This window comes from Malus sylvestris, chromosome 3, assembly GCF_916048215.2.
Source record: "Malus sylvestris chromosome 3, drMalSylv7.2, whole genome shotgun sequence".
NCBI classification, from domain to species: Eukaryota; Viridiplantae; Streptophyta; class Magnoliopsida; order Rosales; family Rosaceae; genus Malus; species Malus sylvestris.
The window spans coordinates 35,774,973-35,795,212 of record NC_062262.1 but is presented as its reverse complement, the minus strand read 5'-3'; the positions used below and the strand labels follow the sequence as shown (position 1 = coordinate 35,795,212).

The 20,240-nt window shown below is 38.2% G+C and overlaps 3 protein-coding genes across 9 annotated transcripts; all 3 read right to left on the bottom strand.

Moving 5' to 3' along the window:
- Positions 1–265: 265 nt before the first annotated feature.
- Positions 266–13,032, bottom strand: LOC126614851 (universal stress protein PHOS34-like). 5 transcript variants are annotated; one of them, XM_050282525.1, is made up of 5 exons: positions 12,898–13,032; positions 1,325–1,515; positions 1,108–1,202; positions 732–853; positions 266–595 (listed from the first exon to the last, which is right to left on the bottom strand). In XM_050282525.1, the coding sequence occupies exons 2-5, from the start codon at positions 1,503–1,505 to the stop codon at positions 508–510; spliced, it is 486 nt and encodes a 161-aa protein (XP_050138482.1). In that variant the 5' UTR covers positions 1,506–1,515; positions 12,898–13,032; the 3' UTR covers positions 266–507. The 5 variants fall into 5 exon arrangements, with proteins under 5 accessions (XP_050138482.1, XP_050138481.1, XP_050138483.1 ...); XM_050282524.1 differs by lacking the exon at positions 12,898–13,032 and adding an exon at positions 10,308–10,359 and having other exon boundaries at positions 1,325–1,525; XM_050282526.1 differs by lacking the exon at positions 12,898–13,032 and adding an exon at positions 10,308–10,351.
- LOC126614853 (universal stress protein PHOS34-like) lies at positions 4,291–10,406 on the bottom strand. Of its 3 annotated transcripts, XM_050282529.1 has the most exons (5): positions 10,308–10,406; positions 5,390–5,586; positions 5,173–5,267; positions 4,695–4,816; positions 4,291–4,558 (listed from the first exon to the last, which is right to left on the bottom strand). In XM_050282529.1, exons 2-5 carry the CDS (start codon positions 5,568–5,570, stop codon positions 4,471–4,473), a joined length of 486 nt encoding a protein of 161 aa, XP_050138486.1. In that variant the 5' UTR covers positions 5,571–5,586; positions 10,308–10,406; the 3' UTR covers positions 4,291–4,470. The 3 variants fall into 3 exon arrangements, with proteins under 3 accessions (XP_050138486.1, XP_050138487.1, XP_050138485.1); XM_050282530.1 differs by lacking the exon at positions 10,308–10,406 and having other exon boundaries at positions 5,173–5,264; positions 5,390–5,675; XM_050282528.1 differs by lacking the exon at positions 10,308–10,406 and having other exon boundaries at positions 5,390–5,670.
- LOC126614850 (universal stress protein PHOS34-like) lies at positions 11,567–12,905 on the bottom strand. Its single transcript, XM_050282522.1, has 4 exons — positions 12,707–12,905; positions 12,490–12,584; positions 12,015–12,136; positions 11,567–11,878 (listed from the first exon to the last, which is right to left on the bottom strand). The coding sequence occupies exons 1-4, from the start codon at positions 12,885–12,887 to the stop codon at positions 11,791–11,793; spliced, it is 486 nt and encodes a 161-aa protein (XP_050138479.1). The 5' UTR covers positions 12,888–12,905; the 3' UTR covers positions 11,567–11,790.
- Positions 13,033–20,240: the final 7,208 nt, after the last annotated feature.

Below are 20,240 nucleotides of genomic sequence, written 5' to 3'. Positions count from 1 at the left end.
AGTCTGTCAGGAAGGGAGTTAGTCATTTCTAATCGCTTTGAACGGGAGAGAAGTATTCTAGTTCGGTAGTTGATGACTAAATCTCGGAATCTTGATTTTCTCTATATGTATTGCACAAATAAGAGAGTTGACTGCTGTGTTTGTAGTCCAAAGACCAAACTTTACGTGCAGTCTGACTCGCCTAATCTTTTAATTTCCAACTGATGGCTATTGCCTCCATTTTTCTCAATTGTTGTGTTGCCATGAGTTCTTCCAATAACCATAATTTTGCCAATCAAACTTTTGATACACGGATCAACTTGTCATACAGAAGTTTGAAAGCTTCAACTTTCAACCAAAATACATGCCACACTCTGAATTTTGAACGATCAAACCATAAGTACAAAGTATATATACATATAACCTTTCAAGATTCAACTCTCAAGGGGACAAAATTATTATCTATACATCGTAATTTTTCAAACACGAGTATGTGTTCGTTGCGCTTAACTGAACCCCAGAGGTCACTCAGTGCTTGGTTTTAGGCTTCTTCACAATCATCACGGTGCAGTGAGCTTGATGAGCGCAGTAGTCGCTTACGCTTCCCAGAAACGCCCTGCACCAGAACCAAGCAAAGCATTAAAATTTCCACAGAAAACAAGTATCCTCAAGCTTGGCTCAAACTTAATCACGCAAATTAGCGATGGTTGTTCCACTAGATCGAAAAGGGTGGCACAAGTTTGAGGGAAAACCTTTTGATGGCTCCATAGCCATGGCTTCCCACAACCAAGATGGATGCGTGGTGTCTTTCAGCAGCCTCACACAGAACGTTCCTAGCATCTCCTTCCATAACCTCCACGACCACATCGGTCACCTGCAACCATTAGAACATGTAATGCTCAGAAAGGCTCATATAAAAAGACGTTACAAATGTGAGTTAGGTTAGTTGTTCATATCATTGCGTTCGCCCTGCTCATGCTCAAGTTCGATATCCTTTATAAATTATATAAATTGACATCCGTTTTCAGAGATTATATTGATCGAATTTCAATTTTAAGGACCATCTTGATAGTTGGGGTCAATTACGGTGTGCGATAAAAAACCAAATAAATAAAATTTGACAAATACCGATTTAGAAGCGCAAAATTCCTTGGCCTTCTCAGTTACACGGGCAGCCATCTTCTTCAAATCAGCGTCCACGATCGGCAGAATCTCCGCCCCTGCTGCAATTCGGCACAACACGCAAATTAGCTAATCATAATTAACTAAACAAACAATTGATTAATTTGCAGGTAAGACATAAAGGTTTTCAGAGATCACTTCCCGTTGCAGTTAAGATTCTTACCGGCGCCGACGAAGCCAACGACGGAGGAAACCGATGGCTTGGCGTGGACGATGATGAGCTTGAACGGAGCTGTGTCGCCGCCGAAAGGCTTGAAGAAATGATCCAAAGTCCATTCCAGAGCGTAGTGGCTCTCCTCGCTGTCGTCTGCCCCGATCACCATCACTTGCTTCTCTGCCGCCATTAATGCTCACCTCTCTCTCTCTCTCTCTCTCTCGTTCTTCACCTTCTTTCTTGTGTTCTCGTTTCTCTCTCCAGTTCTTATTTCTGGCCGGCTATTATTTAAAAGAAAAGATTTTTCAATGTGATTGATTACTATATTTTATATTATATATTTAATCCTATATTTAGTATATTTTAATTAATATTTTGAAAATTTTTTGATACTTTGAATTATATTTTTAATATAGGACTTTCAACTTTCTCTAGAACAAAACACGGTCAAATAAATGAATTTTGGAGTAATTCCAGTTGGAGGACGTTCGTGAGCCACTTGGCTTGATTGTGTCAAAATTTGGAATTTTCTACCTAGCGGTGACTTTCTGGCAATAAAATAAAGGAAAACTAATATAAAAGGCTTGAAAACTTTGAATTTTAACGATAATGACAAAATAAAGGGTAAAGTGAATAGTAACAGGTTTGACTTTTTAGTGTTAAAATGTGGTTTTTCGTTAAAGTGAACAGTACTATGGGCTTTTCGTTAAAACTCCCATAAAATAAAGGAGCGATGCGCAGTGCTGGAATAATGACATTTTGGGTTTGAATTACGTTTTTGGAGCTCAAGATAACATCGGATGGGTTCGTGGCCTTTTAGAGATGTGTTCAAAACGTCCTGATCTTCAAAACAAGCTATCATGGGCCAGATTTGGGGGATATTTGAGGCTAAAACGTGGCTGGACAAGTACTTGGCAGATTCTCCTAGTTCAATTAGGATTTTATTTTCTAAGTTATTTTATTATTATTTAGTTTCCTAGTTGGAGTAAAAGACCTGAGTTTTAGGGATTGTGCGATGGCATAGCAGGATATATTACTTTGCCGTTCTCAGTTTTAGGGTACGCTTGCTTTTATGAAACTTTGGAGATAGAGAGAATTGCAAGGGTTCTTGAAGATTTTCTACTTTTAAGGTGTTTTCAATCCTTTTCTTTATAATAATATTTTCTATGATTTTAATTATGAATATGGGTAACTAATTCATTTTCTTAAGGTAAAACCTTGAGCCTTATCATGAATATGTAATTTTTATTTAATCACTTATGATTGATTGCATGCTTACTTTGAATTATTAATCACCATGATTAAAACGATCTAATTGTCTTAATGCCTGGTCACCATTAGGATCTTTAGAAAAGTAATTTGATGCAATTTTAGTCGGAAAGTTCCCTGAAATTGACGCTGGCTTCTTGTGGTTAATAATTGTAATTTCATTTAAGATGAACACCACGTCTTAAGGGTTGCATAGTTTTTCAAAAGGGTTTTCATAAAGCATAATGAGTCTCTCATGTTCAGAGTTTATCCGAATGTCCAGATGGATTGCATGTTAGATATACGTTCTATGTTGGAGGTTCCAAGTAGAATATAAATTAGGAAAACTTAACATTCAAAGTGGCATGTGTAGATATACGTTTTATCTTGCAAGAGGCGCTAAACCCTTTAATGAAACTTTCAAACACCCAAAATGACCTTAAACAATTAAATAATTACACATAATACCAACTAAAAAACGTCGCCGACTTCAATTGGAAGGTCGTCCTCGTCGATCACGCCACAACGCCGTTCACTCCTAGTTTCAACAATCACCGTTATTGACCTTGGATTCCATACCCTAGGACGTTGTTTCTGCCTTTGTCCTTCCTCCCATCTCTTGTCCGTCATCTCTCACTCCTATGCTGACAAAATCGAGCTAAGAAATACCACTATCTTTTCCGGCGAGGACTAGATTCGGTTTAGGCATTGCAGATTTGCCCAGATTTCCCAGATTACATCGCTTACAGGCTACTGATCTTTGTATTTCTGCAAATTAAGAGAGCCCAGATTGCCCAGACAGACATCAAAACTCAATTATTCCAAATACCCAAAATTAAATACAGGAAACTACTTCGTATGATCAAATTCACACTATATAGTTTCAAAAAGAAAAAATAATTAGTCCTGGAAGAAGAAAAAAACCAGCATCGTGGAGCGTTGGCCCTACTTGATGTATATAATGAACTCCTCAAGCAGCTAGACCATGTATGTATTGCAAATCAGATGACAGGTGAGAAAGATTGAGGAACGGAGTAGAAAATAAAAAAGAAGAAGACGGAGCCACAAAAAAAAAAAAAAAACTGAGAGAATTGGGGTTGTGAGGGAGACTTCTTGAGAGACGTTTTTGGTTTTTGGAAAGTCTGTTTCAGTAGTGGGGTAGTTGGAGAGACTTCTCGATGCAAATGGAGAAAATAAAGGGGTAAGACTTAAGAAAATTAAATTAATGGCACATCTAGTATTATACATTTTTTGGTTATTTCATATAATCATATCTGTTTTACATAAAAGTTTACCAAACACTATAATATTGTTTTTTTTTTCCAAAAGCACTTTTACAAAAAAGTTTACTAAACACTCTGCTACTTTATTTCACAACTGCTTATTCCCACATCTCAGCAGAAGCAGTTTTTTTTTTTAAAGCACTGCAATACCAAACCAGCTCTTAGTCATTTGTAATCGCTGTGAGCAGGAAAGAAGTATTCTAATTCGGTAGTTGATGACTAAGTCTCGGAATCTTGATTCTTTCTATATGTTTTGCACTAATAAGAGAGTTGACTGCTGCGTTTGTAGTCCGAAGACCAAACTTTACTTGTAGTCTGACTTGCATAATCTTTTAATTTCCAACCGATGGCTATTGGCTCCATTTTTCTCAATTGTTGTGTTGCCATGAAAGCTTCATCTTGTCAAGATTCAACTCGTCATACAGAAGTTTGAAAGCTTCATCCTTCAACCTATAAAATACATGCCATACGCTGAATTTTGTACGATCGAACCATAAGTACAAAGTATATATACATATAACCTTTCCAGATTCAACTCTCGAGGGGACAAATTTATTATCTAAATATCGTAATTTTTCAAACACGAATATGCGTTTGTTGTGCTTAACTGAACCCAGAGGCTACTCAGTGCTTGGTTTTTGGCTTCTTCACAATCATCACGGTGCAGTGAACGTGATGAGCGCAGTAGTCGCTTACGCTTCCCAGAACCGCCCTGCACCAGAACCAAACAAAGCATTAAGATTTCCACAGAAAACAAGTAACCCCAAGCTCGGCTCAAACTTAATCGCACAAATTAGCGATGATTGTTCCACTTGATCGAAAAGGTTGTAACAAGTTTGAGGGAAAACCTTTTGATGGCTCCATAGCCATGACTTCCCACAACCAAGATGGATGCGTGGTGTCTTTCAACAGCCTCACACAGAACGTTCCTAGCATCTCCTTCCATAACCTCCACGACCACATCGGTCACCTGCAACCATTAGAACATGTAATGCTCAGAAAAGCTGCCAGCGAAAGCGCAACTTCTTCGTATCACATCGGTGTGAGATCATTAGGTTCCGTTCTGACATATGATAGCGTAAGAATTTCAAATCTCTTTTTGAATATATGCCGGAAACGCTCATATGGAAAGACGTTACAAATGTGAGTTGTTCATATCATTGCGTTCACCCTGCTCATGCTCAAGTTCGATATCCTTTATAAATTATATAAATTGACATCCGTTTTCAGAGATTATATTAATCGAATTTCAATTTTAGGGACCATTTGGGTCATTTTCAAGGACGGTGTGTGATAAAAGTCCAATAAATAAAATTTGACAAATACCGATTTAGAAGCGCAAAATTCCTTGGCCCTCTCAGTTACACGGGCAGCCATCTTCTTCAAATCAGCGTCCACGATCGGCAGAACCTCCGCCCCTGCTGCAATTCGGCACAACACGCAAATTAGCTAATCATAATTAACTAAACAATTAATTGATTAATTAGCAGGTAAGACATAAAGGTTTTCAGAGATCACTTCCCGTTGCAGTTAGGACTCTTACCGGGGCCGACGAAGCCAACGACGGAGGAAACCGATGGCTTGGCGTGGACGATGATGAGCTTGAACGGAGCTGTGTCGCCGCCCAAAGGCTTGAAGAGGTGATCCAAAGTCCATTCCAGAGCGTAGTGGCTCTCCTCGCTGTCGTCCGCTCCGATCACCATCACTTGCTTCCCTGCCGCCATTAATGCTCACCTTTCTCTCTCTCTCTAGTTCTTCACCTTCTTTGTTGTGTTCTCGTTTCTAGTTCCTTCTTCTTTCTGGCCGGCTATTATTTAAATGGAAAGATTTTTCAAATCGGGATACGGATGGTGCATTTATTATACTGTTTGGACTCAATTTTACATCATCGATCCAAGCGTTCGAGACCGTTAAGTGAGCATAGTTCCCGACCGTTGGATGGAGAAGTGAGGATAATTTTGTTATTAAAGGATAATGTTATGGTTTTTTTTTTATCATAATATTTATTTTTTAATAATGATTTATCTTGATATTTTCTTATGAAAATAATTATCTCCAAACAAGCAGTATAGTTCGAATAGACTTGGAATTCTTGTTATCAGATTGGAGTAGCGTGATGGGTGTGACTAGAATTGTCGAGGTGCATGATCTTCTTCTATGTACGGGATAATACCAAGATGAAATCCCTGATAACCACAAAAAATAATGGAGCAACACATATCCTAGATTGAGATAATTGTTGGCATAATAATTATATGCTAATAATTAGCATAGTCTTCAGGGGATAAACACGCATGCATTGATGGTTTGATTCCATCAAATCCTACGGCCAAGATGATGTGGAGATTTTGATGCAAATTGATGGTTTGATTCCATCAAATCCTACGGCCAAGGATGTGGAGATTTTGAATAAAGCATGGTTTGATTCGGTTGGATAACCGCGTACAATTATGATGGTTCTGATCCCATCAAATTGGTATTGACCTAATTTAAGATAAAGACTAGTGGGAGATTAATCTACACAAGTCATGCCAAAGGTCAAATACAATTCTGTGGAGATTAAGCCACGTCAAGCATGCATGTCTCTATAAATAGGAGTGATTGTGCAACGTTCAAGGGGACCTCCAATTCAACACACAAAACTGCCTTGCGCAAACTCTCTCAATAACTTTGAGATTTTTTATTTTCTCTTTTCGCTGACACATCTTCCGTTGGCATCAACAGCACTGTGAAAGCAACCGGTGATATCTTAAGTCGGCATAGATAGCTCTGTCACCGTAGAATCAGCCGATCTCGCAGCATCTTCCGTTGGCATCAACAGCACTGCGGCGAGGACGGTTGATTACCTATCCAAGTCTCGGTCGAGAAGGATTTTTGAATCCTTATTGGTCGAGGTCATCTCATCAGCCTTCTCGGCGAAGTGAGGTGTTAAAAGTTATTGCATTCGGCACATTGAAAGTCGAATTTGATATTGAACTTCGTAAGAATAGTAACCTTGTCTTCAGGTTCGAGAGCCCAAGAGGTCGAGACGTGTTCCTTTCTCGGCCGCAATCGCAAGACGCAGAAGTCAGCCGCGCACCCAACATCAACAAATTTACTCCTCAGCCGAGCTCAGCCGACGAGTTGGCACGCCCCGCACACAACCGAAGGACGTAGTTAGCTTATTAATTACTCGGCCTGCGCGCCATGCAGGCTTGGTAGTTTTTAGGGTCAACATTTTGGCACGCCCAGTGGGACCCAGTGCTAAAACTATGAAGTTCACATGATCTATCTCGATCAAGCTTCAAGGGATGAGTGTCATCGCCTATTAAAGAAGCAAAAGCAACTTCTCGAGAGATTGGGAAGAATTTCTGAAAGGCAAGAAGCCGGGGGGAAAATTTCCACTCCGGCCACAACCAATATTTGGCCTAAGAAAATTGTTAATTTGGCCGAAGAACAAAGGCCACCTATTTTTTCGGTCGAGACTGAAAGTGTGGTAAGCCTAGAAGAAAAAGTTCAAGTTTCTGAGCCAAAAGTCGACTCAGAAAATGATTCGTCAGAGGAGTGCTCCAATGACGAACAAGGCCGAGACATAGACCTAGCCAGAAAAACCACGCCAGTCGATATGATTATTGGCGATAAAGCCGATATAGAGAAATCCCATTCGGCTAAGTTATTCGAGTTAAAAGCCAAAATCGGCGAAATTATTATGCCCCGGGGGCATAATAATTGTTCAACACATTCGGCGGCCGAAAATGAAAAATATTTCTCCAAGTCAAATATATATGGAGATCATTTTTTATTCGGCACAGTGCAAAGTTTGATTGGCTATGATGGTCTTAAAAGATCTCGGCTTGGAACCAAGCATCGCTGGCCTCCCCCTGATTATGTTTCGGCAGTTTTCATTTTCTTTTGTTAAAAAATAAAATATTGAATAAATTATTTTCTTAACCATTCGGCTTTTTAGGCCGATGCATAAGAAAATAAGGGGGCAACACATATATAATCGGCGGTTTAAATTTTTTTAATCTCGCCGAGGATGAGCATATATAAAGAGGCTGCTTCGTGAAATTTGATACTCGGTGCAGAAGAGAGAAAAAGTAGGAATGATTTTTTATGCACTAACTGAAAAAAAAAAAAAAAAAAAAAAAAAGCATTTCGGCTGTCTAGGCCGAGGCCGAATAAGAAAAGGGTTGATGACAATTCGAAAGGTTGGCGGCAAAGCAAAAAAAAAAAAAAAAAAAAAAAAAAAAAAAAAAAAAAGGTCGAAAAGGAGTAGAGTTTTTGGCCGAATATAATATATATATGAGAATCAGCCAAAATGCCCAAATGAAAGAAGTGTGGCAGTCGGCTTAGATGTTTCTTGGTTTCGGTCTCGGCCTCGACCATTCTACAAAGGTCTCGGCCTCGACCAAACAAAGACCTCGGCCATAGTTGCATATGTATGCCCCGGCCAATATATATATATATATATCTATATATATATATACACACACATAAAAGAGGCCACTGAGGGTGGGCCCTGAAGACAATCTGCTCCTTGAGGGATTTGCTTTAAATTGTCTACCTTGCCAAAAACATTCTATGTGGCAAGCATTTTCTAACAATTTAATCCCTCATCCCAGTTTAGTGATGAAATTAACAAGCAGTGTCCTATAAAACTGCACGCCCACAGTTTCAAAGTCAGCATCCAACAGTTTGTCGAGGTATTTGGGGTATTTTTCTCACCGGACTCGGCAGGTCAGTCAAATTTTTGCCGAGTCATGTATTAAAAAGGTTTGCTTGTCCGACGCATTGTCCCTTTGTGGTAAATGAGTTGGTTTCAATGTCTCGGTTTTATGAATGCTCGGGTGCAGTGGATCTGTGGAATGTTCAAAAATTATAATTTCCTTCACCATTCGACTTACGAGCCGAAGCTCAAGAAAACTGGGGGGCAATGTTTGGACCCAATTTTACACCATCGACCCAAGCGATCGAGGCCGTTAAGTGAGCATGGTTCCCGACCGTTGGATGGAGAAGTGAGGATAATTTTGTTATTAAAGGATAATGTTATGGTTTTTTTTAATCATAATATTTATATTTTAATAATGGTTTATCTCGACATTTTCTTATGAAAATAATTATCTCCAAACAAGCAGTATAGTTCGAATAGACTTGGAATTCTTGTTATCAGATTGGAGTAGCGTGATGGGTGTGACTAGAATTGTCGAGGTGCATGATCTTCTTCTATGCGTGGGATAATACCAAGATGAAATCCCTAATAACCACAAAAAATAATGGAGCCACACGTATCCTAGATTGAGATAATTGTTGGCATAAGAATTATATGCTAATAATTAGCATAGTCTTCAGGGCATAAACACACATGCATTGATGGTTTGATTCCATCAAATCCTACGGCCAAGGATGTGGAGATTTTGAATAAAGCATGGTTTGATTCGGTTGGATAACCGCGTACAATTATGATGGTTCTGATCCTATCAAATTGGTATTGACCTAATTTAAGATAAAGACTAGTGGGAGATTAATCGGCACAAGTCATGCCAAAGGTCAAATACAATTCTTTGGAGATTAAGCCACGTCAAGCATGCATGTCTCTATAAATAGGAGTGATTGTGCAACGTTCAAGGGGACCTCCAATTCAACACACAAAACTGCCCTGCGCAAACTCTCTCAATAACTTTGAGATTTTTTATTTTCTCTTTTCGCTGACACATCTTCCGTTGGCATCAACAGCACTGTGAAAGCAACCGGTGATATCTTAAGTCGGCATAGATAGCTCTGTCACCGTAGAATCAACCGATCTCGCAGCATCTTCCGTTGGCATCAACAGCACTGCGGCGAGGACGGTTGATTACCTATCCAAGTCTCGGTCGAGAAGGATTTCTGAATCCTTATTGGTCGAGGTCATCTCATCAGCCTTCTCGGCGAAGTGAGGTGTTAAAAGTTATTGCATTCGGCACATTGAAAGCCGAATTTGATATTGAACTTCGTAAGAATAGTAACCTTGTCTTCAGGTTCAAGAGCCCAAGAGGCCGAGACGTGTTCCTTTCTCAACCGCAATCGCAAGACGCAGAAGTCAGCCGCGCACCCAACATCAACAAATTTACTCATCGGCCGAGCTCGGCTGACGAGTGGCACGCCCCGCACACAACCAAAGGACGTAGTTAACTTATTAATTACTTGACCTGCGCGCCACGTAGGCTTGGTAGTTTTTAGGGTCAACATATACAAATCATGAAATATGTATGTCAAAAAGTTAATAACTTAAGAAATAAAATTTCTCTAAAATGGTGCTGAGATTATCCACCATCCATTATTTTGGTCTCTAAGATTAAAAATCAATAGAAATGGTGCATGAGATTATCCACCATCCATTATTTTGGTCATTCCGTTAAAAACTCCAGAAGTTTAGACAATTTTCAAAGCTTTGTAACTCAATCGTTTCTTAACCATGCTTCCCTGCCGCCATTAATGCTCACCTTTCTCTCTCTCTCTCGTTCTTCACCTTCTTTGTTGTGTTCTCGTTTCTAGTTCCTTCTTCTTTCTGGCCGGCTATTATTTAAATGGAAAGATTTTTCAATGATATGGATGGTACATTTATTATACAAATCATCAAATATGTATATCAAAAAGTTAATAACTTAAGAAATAAAATTTCTCTGAAATGATGTCTGAGATTATCCACCATCTATTATTTTAGCCTTTGAGATTGAAAATCAATAGGAATGGTGTGTGAAATTATCCACCATCCATTATTTTGGTCATTTCGTTAAAAACTCCGTTAAGTATGCCGAAGCTCTTGGCCAGAAGTTTGGACAATTTTCAAAGCTTTGTAACTCAATCGTTTCTTAACCAAATTCGACACATAATATATCAAAATGAAGATGAGAAAGTGTAGAACAAGATTATACTTATTTGGAAGACCAATGGTTGCTGGAGATGGTCGAAAAATAGCCTGAAAGATGACTGATCAGCGGAAAAACTGGAAAACTCGTAAAAAACTGGATAAATTTTAAATGTTCATAACTTCTTTAATAGTCTACAAAATCGAATAATTCAAAAACGAAAATCATACTTCTCAATGAGATGAAGAGAATGGTACTTTTCTCGACAGCTAATTCGAACTTTTGATACATGACGATGAGAATAGTACTTTTCTCGATTGACAAAATCATAATTACATTCAAAAGCATCTCATGCCCTTAACCGAATCTAACAGCAACAAACTACACCATAAGTGAAAACGGGTAAAGAAGTTCACTTGATGTACAATAATTATTGATGAGGTAAGTTCTCCCGCACCAAGTTTTATTTCTTAAGTTCTCCTGCACCGAGTTCTCCGCCTTGATCCGCAACGTCTGCTGGAAGACCGAGTGCTACAAGGTCATCCCCTCCGTCATCTCTGATCTCCTTACCGGCTCCTCCGAGCCTCCGGCGGCTGGGCCTCCCTTCACAAGGTCGCTGTCTGCTGCCCTGGCCTCCACCACTCTGGCGTCCTCTTCGAGAACTCCGACTTTGGGCTCGAGCGCAAGCTTGGTCCCAACGAGAATTACCGGAGATTGGACTCTAATCCGGTCGGTGCATCTCCGACTTTTCTACATGTACGTATGCGTGTATGGATATATATATAGAAATAAAAACTTTTTAGCCTTTGAGTTCTGTGAAGCATTTTGCTTTCATATTTGAGTCTATCAGGAAGGGAGTTAGTCATTTCTAATCACTTTGAGCGGGAAATAAGTATTCTAATTCGGTAGTTGATTATTAAATCTCAGAATCTTGTTTCAACCTATAAAATACATGCCATACTCTGAATTTTGAACGATCAAACCATAAGTACAAAGTATATAAACATATAACCTTTCAAGATTCAACTCTCAAGGGGACAAATTTATTATCTATATATCAGCAATTTTTCAAACACGAATCTGAGTTCGTCGTGCTTAACTGAACCCCAGAGGCCACTCAGTGCTTGATTTTAGGCTTCTTCACAATCATCACGGTGCAGTGAGCGTGATGAGTGCAGTAGTCGCTTACGCTTCCCAGAACCGCCCTGCACCAGAACCAAACAAAGCATTAAATTTTCCACAGAAAACAAGTATCCTCAAGCTCGGCTCAAACTTAATCACACAAATCAGCGATGGTTGTTCCACTCGATCGAAATGGTTGGAACAAGTTTGAGGGAATACCTTTTGATGGCACCATAGCCATGACTTCCCACAACCAAGATGGATGCGTGGTGTCTTTCAACAGCCTCACACAGTACGTTCCTAGCATCTCCTTCCACAACCTCCGCGACCACATCGGTCACCTGCAACCATTAGAACATGTAATGCTCAGAAAAGCCGCCAGCGAAACGCAACTTGTTCGTATCACATCGGTGTGCGATCATTAGGTTCCGTTTTAATCTATGATAGCGTAAGAATTTCAAATCTCTTTTTTGAGTATATGCCGGAAACGCTCGTATAGAAAAACGTTACAGATGTGAGTTAGGTTAGTTGTCGCCTGCTTATGCTCAAGTTCGATATCCTTTATAAATTATATAAATTGACCTTCGTTTAATTTCAATTTTAGCGACTATCTTGGTAGTTTGGTAGTTTGAGTCAATTTCAGAGACGGTTTGTGATAAAAATCCAAAATAAATAAATAAAATTTGACAAATACCGATTTAGAAGCGCAAAATTCCTTGGCCTTCTCAGTTACACGGGCAGCCATCTTCTTCAAATCAGAGTCCACGATCGGCAGAACCTCCGCCGCTCCTGCAATTCGGCACAACAAGCAAATTAGCTAATCATAATTAGCTAAACAAACAATTGATTAATCAGCATGTAAGACACAAAGGTTTTCACAGATCACTTCCCGTTGCAGTTGTGATTCTTACCGGGGCCGGCGAAGCCAACGACGGCGGAAACCGATGGCTTGGCGTAGACGATGATGAGCTTGAACGGAGCTGTGTCGCCGCCTAAAGGCTTGAAGAAGTGATCCAAAGTCCATTCCAGAGCGTAATGGCTCTCCTCGCTGTCGTCCGCCCCGATCACCATCACTTGCTTCTCTGCCGCCATTAATGCTCACCTTTCTCTCTCTTTCTCTCTCTATTTCTTCACCTTCTTTCTGGCCGGCTATTATTTGAAGGACTTGTGCTTTCAACGGAATCGATTCGAACGAGCGAGCTTCCGTGTTTCGTCGTATTCGATACAGACGGCGTCGTTTGATTTGGTGGTCGTGGATATAGCTTGATTCCTAACCATTCGGGATACATCTAGAAACGACGGGAGATTAAGGCTAAACAATCACCGATTGGCAAGTCGATAAAATATTGTGGCAAAAACATAAGCTATCTGAGAGTTTAGCTTAATTCCCAAGTTAATTAAGGCAACTTCGAAATTTTATTCCTCAAAAATGAGGCTATCCGCCATTTATGTTTTCTTTCACAATATTCATGCCAACGTGATAAAATATTGTGCCAAAAACAGAAACTGTTTGAGAGTTTACGTAGAGTCCAACTTTTGAGAGAGCTTCCTTAACATTTATCTAACATTTTTTATTGACATTACGCTTATAATTATTTTTCTTTGCTATTAAAGACTCGTCTGGAAATGCTTTTAAAATAGCTGAAAGAAGTTTGGGTGAAAATGACATATGACTAATTGTTAATTAAATCTACTAATACTGTTTGGCTTTTGTTTGATTAGGATTAGGAATGATTAAAAGTTGAAAACCATCCACATTTCAATGGGCGTTACGTTATGTAGTAGTAGTGGGAAAGTGGTAATTGGTAATTGGTAATTGCTACTGACCACTGATTTGGTTTCTTCCTTTTTTTGGTTGGGGACCACCGTTGAATCATTGATTGGGTTTCGTTCACATGTTCAATGACTTGTAAACGTCATTTTCATATTGTAACCGATAAAAGAATTAGATGTCATTTTGATTGTAACTGATAAAACAATCAGGCAATGATGAAAATTAATAATGTTTATGCACTCGGGGTGAAATCACAAGTTTATTCAACATAACACACTAAACTATCATGACACATGATTAATCGTGAACTGATATCCACTTGAAAGAAGAATGTCTTAGGTTTAGGTCACATGAATGTGAGAATGATATACTTTTAGTGAGCTCTATATCTAGTTGAGATCCATTGTGACTTCTTGTTTGTAGGTTACAGTATGTTGAAGAACTGAATATCCTATCATTTTTAATAGAAAATACGAATCTTCCTACAATAGTCAATATAAGGATGATTTTTTATTGAATACTCAATTTTTAGCATGAATAATGGTATTTTCATCACGGTTGTTTCTAAAATTGAACCTTTCAATTAAAATGGTAACTTATATAGAAAATTCATCAATTTGATACCTAAATGTTCTTGGTAGTTGGCGACCGTTCAAGGCATCGTTTTCGTGACGGCCAGAACTTTCTTCGCCTTGGATTTGGCGAAACGAAGCGAAAGATAGAGAGTGACGAGCAAAAGGCCCTCACATTAAACTAGCTCGCTCCAACTCTGGTGGGAACATGATTAAAGACGATGATGTTTAGTTCCCCTTTCTGTTTTCATTAATTTTTAATTTTTTAATTTTTGTAAATAAAAGTTTAGTTGTATGATTAATTCACGTGACATGATAGAATGATAGAATGATAGAATTGAATACTTAAAACTCGATCATGTTCCACATCACCGCACTAACAGAAAATTAAATGAGAAAGCAACCCAAATAACCTCATGGAGTTAGTCACAGGAATCACCCTTATCATGTGCATCCTTTCTTATTTTCTTTTACACGAAATCTGGCCCAAAACAAAAAGGCCTAATAAGACATGAGTGTCATCTAACATTCGAGCCTGTGATGGCCCAAAAATATAATGGTCGGTGAAATCCCAAACCTATCTATCGTATTGAGAGAGACATTTGCGTGTCACGAGTTCATATACCTTCTATTTCTTTATCTATCTTCTTACAAAAACAGATTGTGAGAGCCCGAGAGAGGATGAAGTTGGTATAGTTAAAATTTTCTCCATATCACGTTGAACCAAGCAAGAGATCATGTAAATCACATGAAAATAAAACAAAATGGCACTAAAAACAGAAGAAGAAAATGAAAAATTCACTGAAATATGATGAAATGCAAATTCCAATTGTTGTAATAATCACTTTTAATACTTGATCCGCATGTTGTCGTTATTTGATATTAATCAGCTCAAGAATTGGAATTTTTAAATTCATTATTTCTGTCAATTTCACAAAAGCTAACGATTCACAATTTAAAACATAACACTTGCACAAATCACAAATACATGCCTCATAACATTTATTTTCTTCCTTATAGGTGTTGTGTCACGAGCTCCATAAGTGGAGAGATTTTTCAGTGTGACTAGTGCACGGGGTGGTACACCACGTGTCACTATACAAATTACGGGATATATGTGTTAAAAAGTTAATAACTTAAAAAATAAAATTTCTCACCACTCCTATTAAAACATGTGGTGCATCACTTGTGTTCTCGTCACACCTAAAAATTTCTCTCATAAGTGTCCACTACTAAGGCTATATGCACTGGTATTGTCCCACTTAACCACCTAGGGCCAACTCCTAGGTGGAGTCAAGTCCAGTGGACTTCAACTGTGAGATTCTATCTCAAAAAGCCTCGGTGTAAGTAAAAATGGAACACCTATATTTAAATCTTAAATTATTGTCGTACTTATCCGATGTGAGATTCTCTTCACATTCATCTCAGCTTGTATCGAGCCAACCTTTTACACGAACAATAGGTAAGAGAGAACAAGAGGGATCACCAAATTGGTTTGGGTGATAATTATGAGATCGTGAGATAATCACTATCGTCATTCAGCATATGGCATCATAGGTCAAAATTTGCATGCATTAGGTTAACTTTGTTGGTTTGCCATCCACCAGTGGAAAGTGCAGTGTTGTACTAATCTGAATAGCATAAGGCGTGTTTAATACGACCTCACACCCTGTGAACGATGGATTTGGTTAACCTTCACTACTCCATTTGGTTAACTTTCACTAAACCTTCCCTGCTGACTAAATAAATCAACAAAGTATTCAAACAGAAGAATATATGTCTCCTTTTTGCATTGTGCTTTGGACTGACTGGATGGGGGAGCTTGAGCAATTGAGTGCTCTCGATCGACCACTAATGGTGCTTCTTCCACTCACAAACCCTTTTTCCCCTTATAGGCCTTAAATTTTATGTTTTCCAAAGTGATAAGAAAATAAATCTTTGATTCTTTCATTTTTGACGTGAGACTTTACATCCTTCAACAGAAACTCACCACCACTCGTTAATCGATCGTGGAAAAGCAACCATACAATTTGCATATGAGCATCATGGTACTAGAGGAATAGGAAACAACTTGGTGGCAACTTGATAACAACTTGTAGTGTTATCTCAGGTGGTTTTATAGGGTTGGACTAAAATTAGATTCGGTTAAGAAGGTAAGGAAAACAACGCATGTGTCATGAGCTTCACTTTGAATTAAGCTTCATACGCCTTCACACGTTTATTTTACAAATATCTTTATAAAAAAAAAAAACGAAGTTTAAATGTCAAAATGGCTCATGTGTTATAGTCATATGGCCAATTTAGTCCCGTGTTTTCGATTTGGCTAATTTTTTCCTCGTGTTTGTCTCTGTTAGCCAATTAAAGATATTTCATTCAATCTCTTTTAAAAAATTCATAAAAAAAATTATATGAGATATAATTACATTTTCTCTTTACGGAAAAATGAAAATCAATGAGAAAAACACATATAAGAGGTGAAACTTTCAATCTGGAAAATGATTAAGGTTGTGACATAGAAAAGAGAGGGGTAATGTTAGGGACGAGATCGGGGAGTTGGGAGGAGAATAATTTATCTTTTAATTTTTAATTTTATTTCATTTTTAAATATTTTAAATCAAATAAATAATTTTATAAATAAGTTTATGATAATTTATAATTTTTTTTTACAGAAGTTAGATGGAAATGTTCTTGATTGGCTAACGGAGATAAATACAAAGACCAAATTGGCCAAATTGAAAATACAGAGACTAAATTGACCCAATGACTAAGACACCGGGACCATTTTAACATTTAATCCAAAAAAAATATTTATTCATGATATTCTCGACAAAAGATATTTTCCTAAATCTAATCTAATGTGTTATGGATGGTAGATAGGATTATAAAATTTTTTTATTTCACTAATTTATTAAGGAAATTGTTATTGCCGCTCCAAAAATTTCATTTTACACTCCAAATTTTTCTATAATTAAAATGAAAAATACACTAGTAAAAAGTGCAGAATGAAAAATTTTGAAGTGCTAATAACAGTTTACTTTATTAAAAAGTATATTAAAATACTAAATTAGGAAGAACGCATTTGCTTTTTTGTTTTTGTCGTAAGGCTGCATTAATCAATGTTTTAATTGGTGGATGAATACATTAGGCCCCATGGGATAAGATTAATTTGACTTGATGATAGTAGTGAAGATGATAAGCATGTGCTATATAACTATTACTGTTTGTTTCTTTTTTCCTTTATGCGTTGAAATATTAATTAAGAAGTGAGCATGATATATAACAAATGTCAGGAAACAACGAAATAAATGTGATTAATAATCATAACAATATGTAAGAGATTTTTCATTCTGCTGAGAACACTTTGTAACATTAAGTATCATAACACAAATGGTTCGGTACTTGAAAAATAAAATTTATCACTTGTATTATGATAGTTGATACCGAACCATGTTTTTGGTAACTAATTTCTCATAATATGGATAGAACTAATTTCTCAGAATATGGATAGATTTAGAAAACTTTGAGATAAAGAAATGGAGTGGGAGGGCTCAACTTTCGTAGACGACAAGCAAAACAAATTGAGCAACGGTGTGACAACTGAAACGCATTCTTCTTCTACAGACCGGCGGGGGCCACCTCAGATTTTGGTGTCCACCAGCTTGCTTTACACGTAACAAACAATCGGTTCTTGGTGGTTGCTGTCGACATACTTAAAGATATTCCAGCTTCTTGTCGACATACTTAAAGTGCAACAATCACATCGTCACGTACGTGTTGTAATGTGTATCGCTTACAATTTAAACAATTTTTTACGCTTTAAGGTTTTTCACAATCGTTTAAGTGATTTTTGATTATTGTGTATAAAAATCACACACTTTGAGTTTAATTTATATAATATAACTATTAAAATTATAATCAAACTTAATTTTCCAACCCACTATGAAAGATTTAAGACTTTTAGGGAGCGTTTGTTGCGCCGGTGTTGACCCTAGAAACTACAAAGCCTACGTGGCGCGCAGGCCGAGTATATTCTAAGCTAACTACGTCCTTCGGTGATTGCGGGGCGTGCCAACTCGTCGGCCGAGGCTCGGCCGAGGAGTAAATTTGATGATGCTGCGTTGGGTCGCGCTACTGACTTCTGCGTCTTGCGATTGCGGCCGAGAAAGGAACACTTCTCGGCCTCTTGGGTTCTCGAGCCTGAAGACAAGGCTGCTATTTCTTACAAAGTTCACGAACCGAATTCGGCTTGCAATGTGCCGAATGTAATAACTGTGACACCTCACCTCGCCGAGAAGGCTAATGAGATGACCTCGACCAACAAGGATTCGAAAACCCTTCTCGACCGAGACTTGGATAGGTAATCGACCGTTCTCGCCGCAGTGCTGTTGATGCCAACGGAAGATACTGCGAGACCGACCGACTCTACGGTGACAGAGCTATCTATGCCGACTTAAGATATCACCGGTTGCTTCCACAGTGCTGTTGATGCCAACGGAAGATGTGTCAGCGAAAAAAGAAAAGAAAAAGATCTCAAGTTGTGAGAGTTTGCGCAGGGCAATTTTGTGTTGATTTTGTGGGGGCCCTCAAATGTTGCTCAGCATCTTGTATTTATAGGGACGAGTTAGCTTGCCACGGCCTGAATGATAAGCAGAGGATTTCAATTGCACCTAAAGACTTGTAATGGAATATTCTGAGAAATAAAACGATCACCACATAAGGACTCTGCATGCTAATCCTGTTTTATTCCCACTTTGACTTTAACTTTATCCCATCACTGAATTTGTTGGATAATCACACACGGCTCTTTTCACATCCAAAACAATCACCTTGTTTTTCTCAATGCCTATACGCCCCACACGTTGCAGACACCTATCCAACTAACTACTGGAACTTATCCCACTTGCAAGTCACCTATGCATGCATAAAGACCATGCATCTAACAACTCTAATCAAACCCCATGCTGATATATCCAGCCGCAACCATGCATGAAGGCTATATGACAAGATGGAATCCACCTACAATTTTGTTGGATAAAAATCTATTTGTTGATGTATTTAAATTCCAAGATAACTATTCTGATTGATAATATCTAGATATCGTTAATCAGAATAATTATCGTAAAAAAAACATCTTTATCCTAGGAACGATCCACATATTTCGTCCATCTAACGCCGAACTGATTTTGTAAAATTGGGTCCAAACAGCCGGACTATCTCGGACTGGACTAGTTTCAAAGACTAAGCTGGACTGGCTTAGACTAGACTAAGCTAGACTAACTTAGTGAAGCGTTTGGTGCAGTGTTAGACTAAGAAGCTGGATAATAACAAATTCTAATATTATATTATTTAATATATAAATTATTAATATTTTATTATAATCTAGGTGACCGGAGATGACGAGGAGTCTATCGGGAGTGGTTGTTGAGCATGACGAGGACGAGAGAGGATAGTCTTAGCTAGTCCCATGGTTATTGGGGGGTCTCGCTAAGACCTCTTAGTGAAGGGTTTTGTCTATGCTAGTCCCCTTTAGTCTCATTAATGTTAGTCCCAGCATGGAACAAACACGGTATTGGACTAACAGCTAGTCCAGTCCAGTCCTGTTCCACTTAATGAGGGCAAACAAACGCCCCCTTAATGTCGTTGTTAGATAATGAATGCTCATGCGTACATGGACATGGAGGTGGAGACTCCACCATCAAATTTAATGGGTTGAAAATCGAGGATTTTCACATTGGAATTATGCATGATATTAGTTTGCATGCCAACGAAATTTTTTAAAGAGATGGTTGGATATCACGACATTATATTTCCTTTCCATTTATTTTCTTTGGTAGCTAGCAAGGTCACATGATACTTGGTTTTTCAAAGACATGACATGATCCTATGTAAACATCATGTGATGATTATCTTCCTTTTTTCCTTTTAATATTTTTTTACAAGAAAAGAAAAAAAAAATTAGGCTATTTCAATCCATATTTTACATGGCACAACCTTAATAGGTTATGAACATCTAAAATACAAGTTGAGATAAGGATGGAGCCCTAACCGACTCCTATTCCAATTGATATTATTACCTGACACAACTTTAATAATAAGTTA

What these genes read in the sequence shown, in the direction of transcription:
- LOC126614851 (XM_050282525.1), bottom strand. Translation starts at nt 1,505, where the DNA reads ATGGCGGCAGAGAAGCAAGTGATGGTGATCGGGGCAGACGACAGCGAG. An exon ending in CGTTGGCTTCGTCGGCGCCG is followed by an intron (nt 1,203 to 1,324) that starts GTAAGAATCTTA and finishes GCCGAATTGCAG; the next exon opens with CAGGGGCGGAGATTCTGCCG. An exon ending in AATTTTGCGCTTCTAAATCG is followed by an intron (nt 854 to 1,107) that starts GTATTTGTCAAA and finishes TAATGGTTGCAG; the next exon opens with GTGACCGATGTGGTCGTGGA.
- LOC126614853 (XM_050282529.1), bottom strand. Translation starts at nt 5,570, where the DNA reads ATGGCGGCAGGGAAGCAAGTGATGGTGATCGGAGCGGACGACAGCGAG. An exon ending in CGTTGGCTTCGTCGGCCCCG is followed by an intron (nt 5,268 to 5,389) that starts GTAAGAGTCCTA and finishes GCCGAATTGCAG; the next exon opens with CAGGGGCGGAGGTTCTGCCG. An exon ending in AATTTTGCGCTTCTAAATCG is followed by an intron (nt 4,817 to 5,172) that starts GTATTTGTCAAA and finishes TAATGGTTGCAG; the next exon opens with GTGACCGATGTGGTCGTGGA.
- LOC126614850 (XM_050282522.1), bottom strand. Translation starts at nt 12,887, where the DNA reads ATGGCGGCAGAGAAGCAAGTGATGGTGATCGGGGCGGACGACAGCGAG. An exon ending in CGTTGGCTTCGCCGGCCCCG is followed by an intron (nt 12,585 to 12,706) that starts GTAAGAATCACA and finishes GCCGAATTGCAG; the next exon opens with GAGCGGCGGAGGTTCTGCCG. An exon ending in AATTTTGCGCTTCTAAATCG is followed by an intron (nt 12,137 to 12,489) that starts GTATTTGTCAAA and finishes TAATGGTTGCAG; the next exon opens with GTGACCGATGTGGTCGCGGA.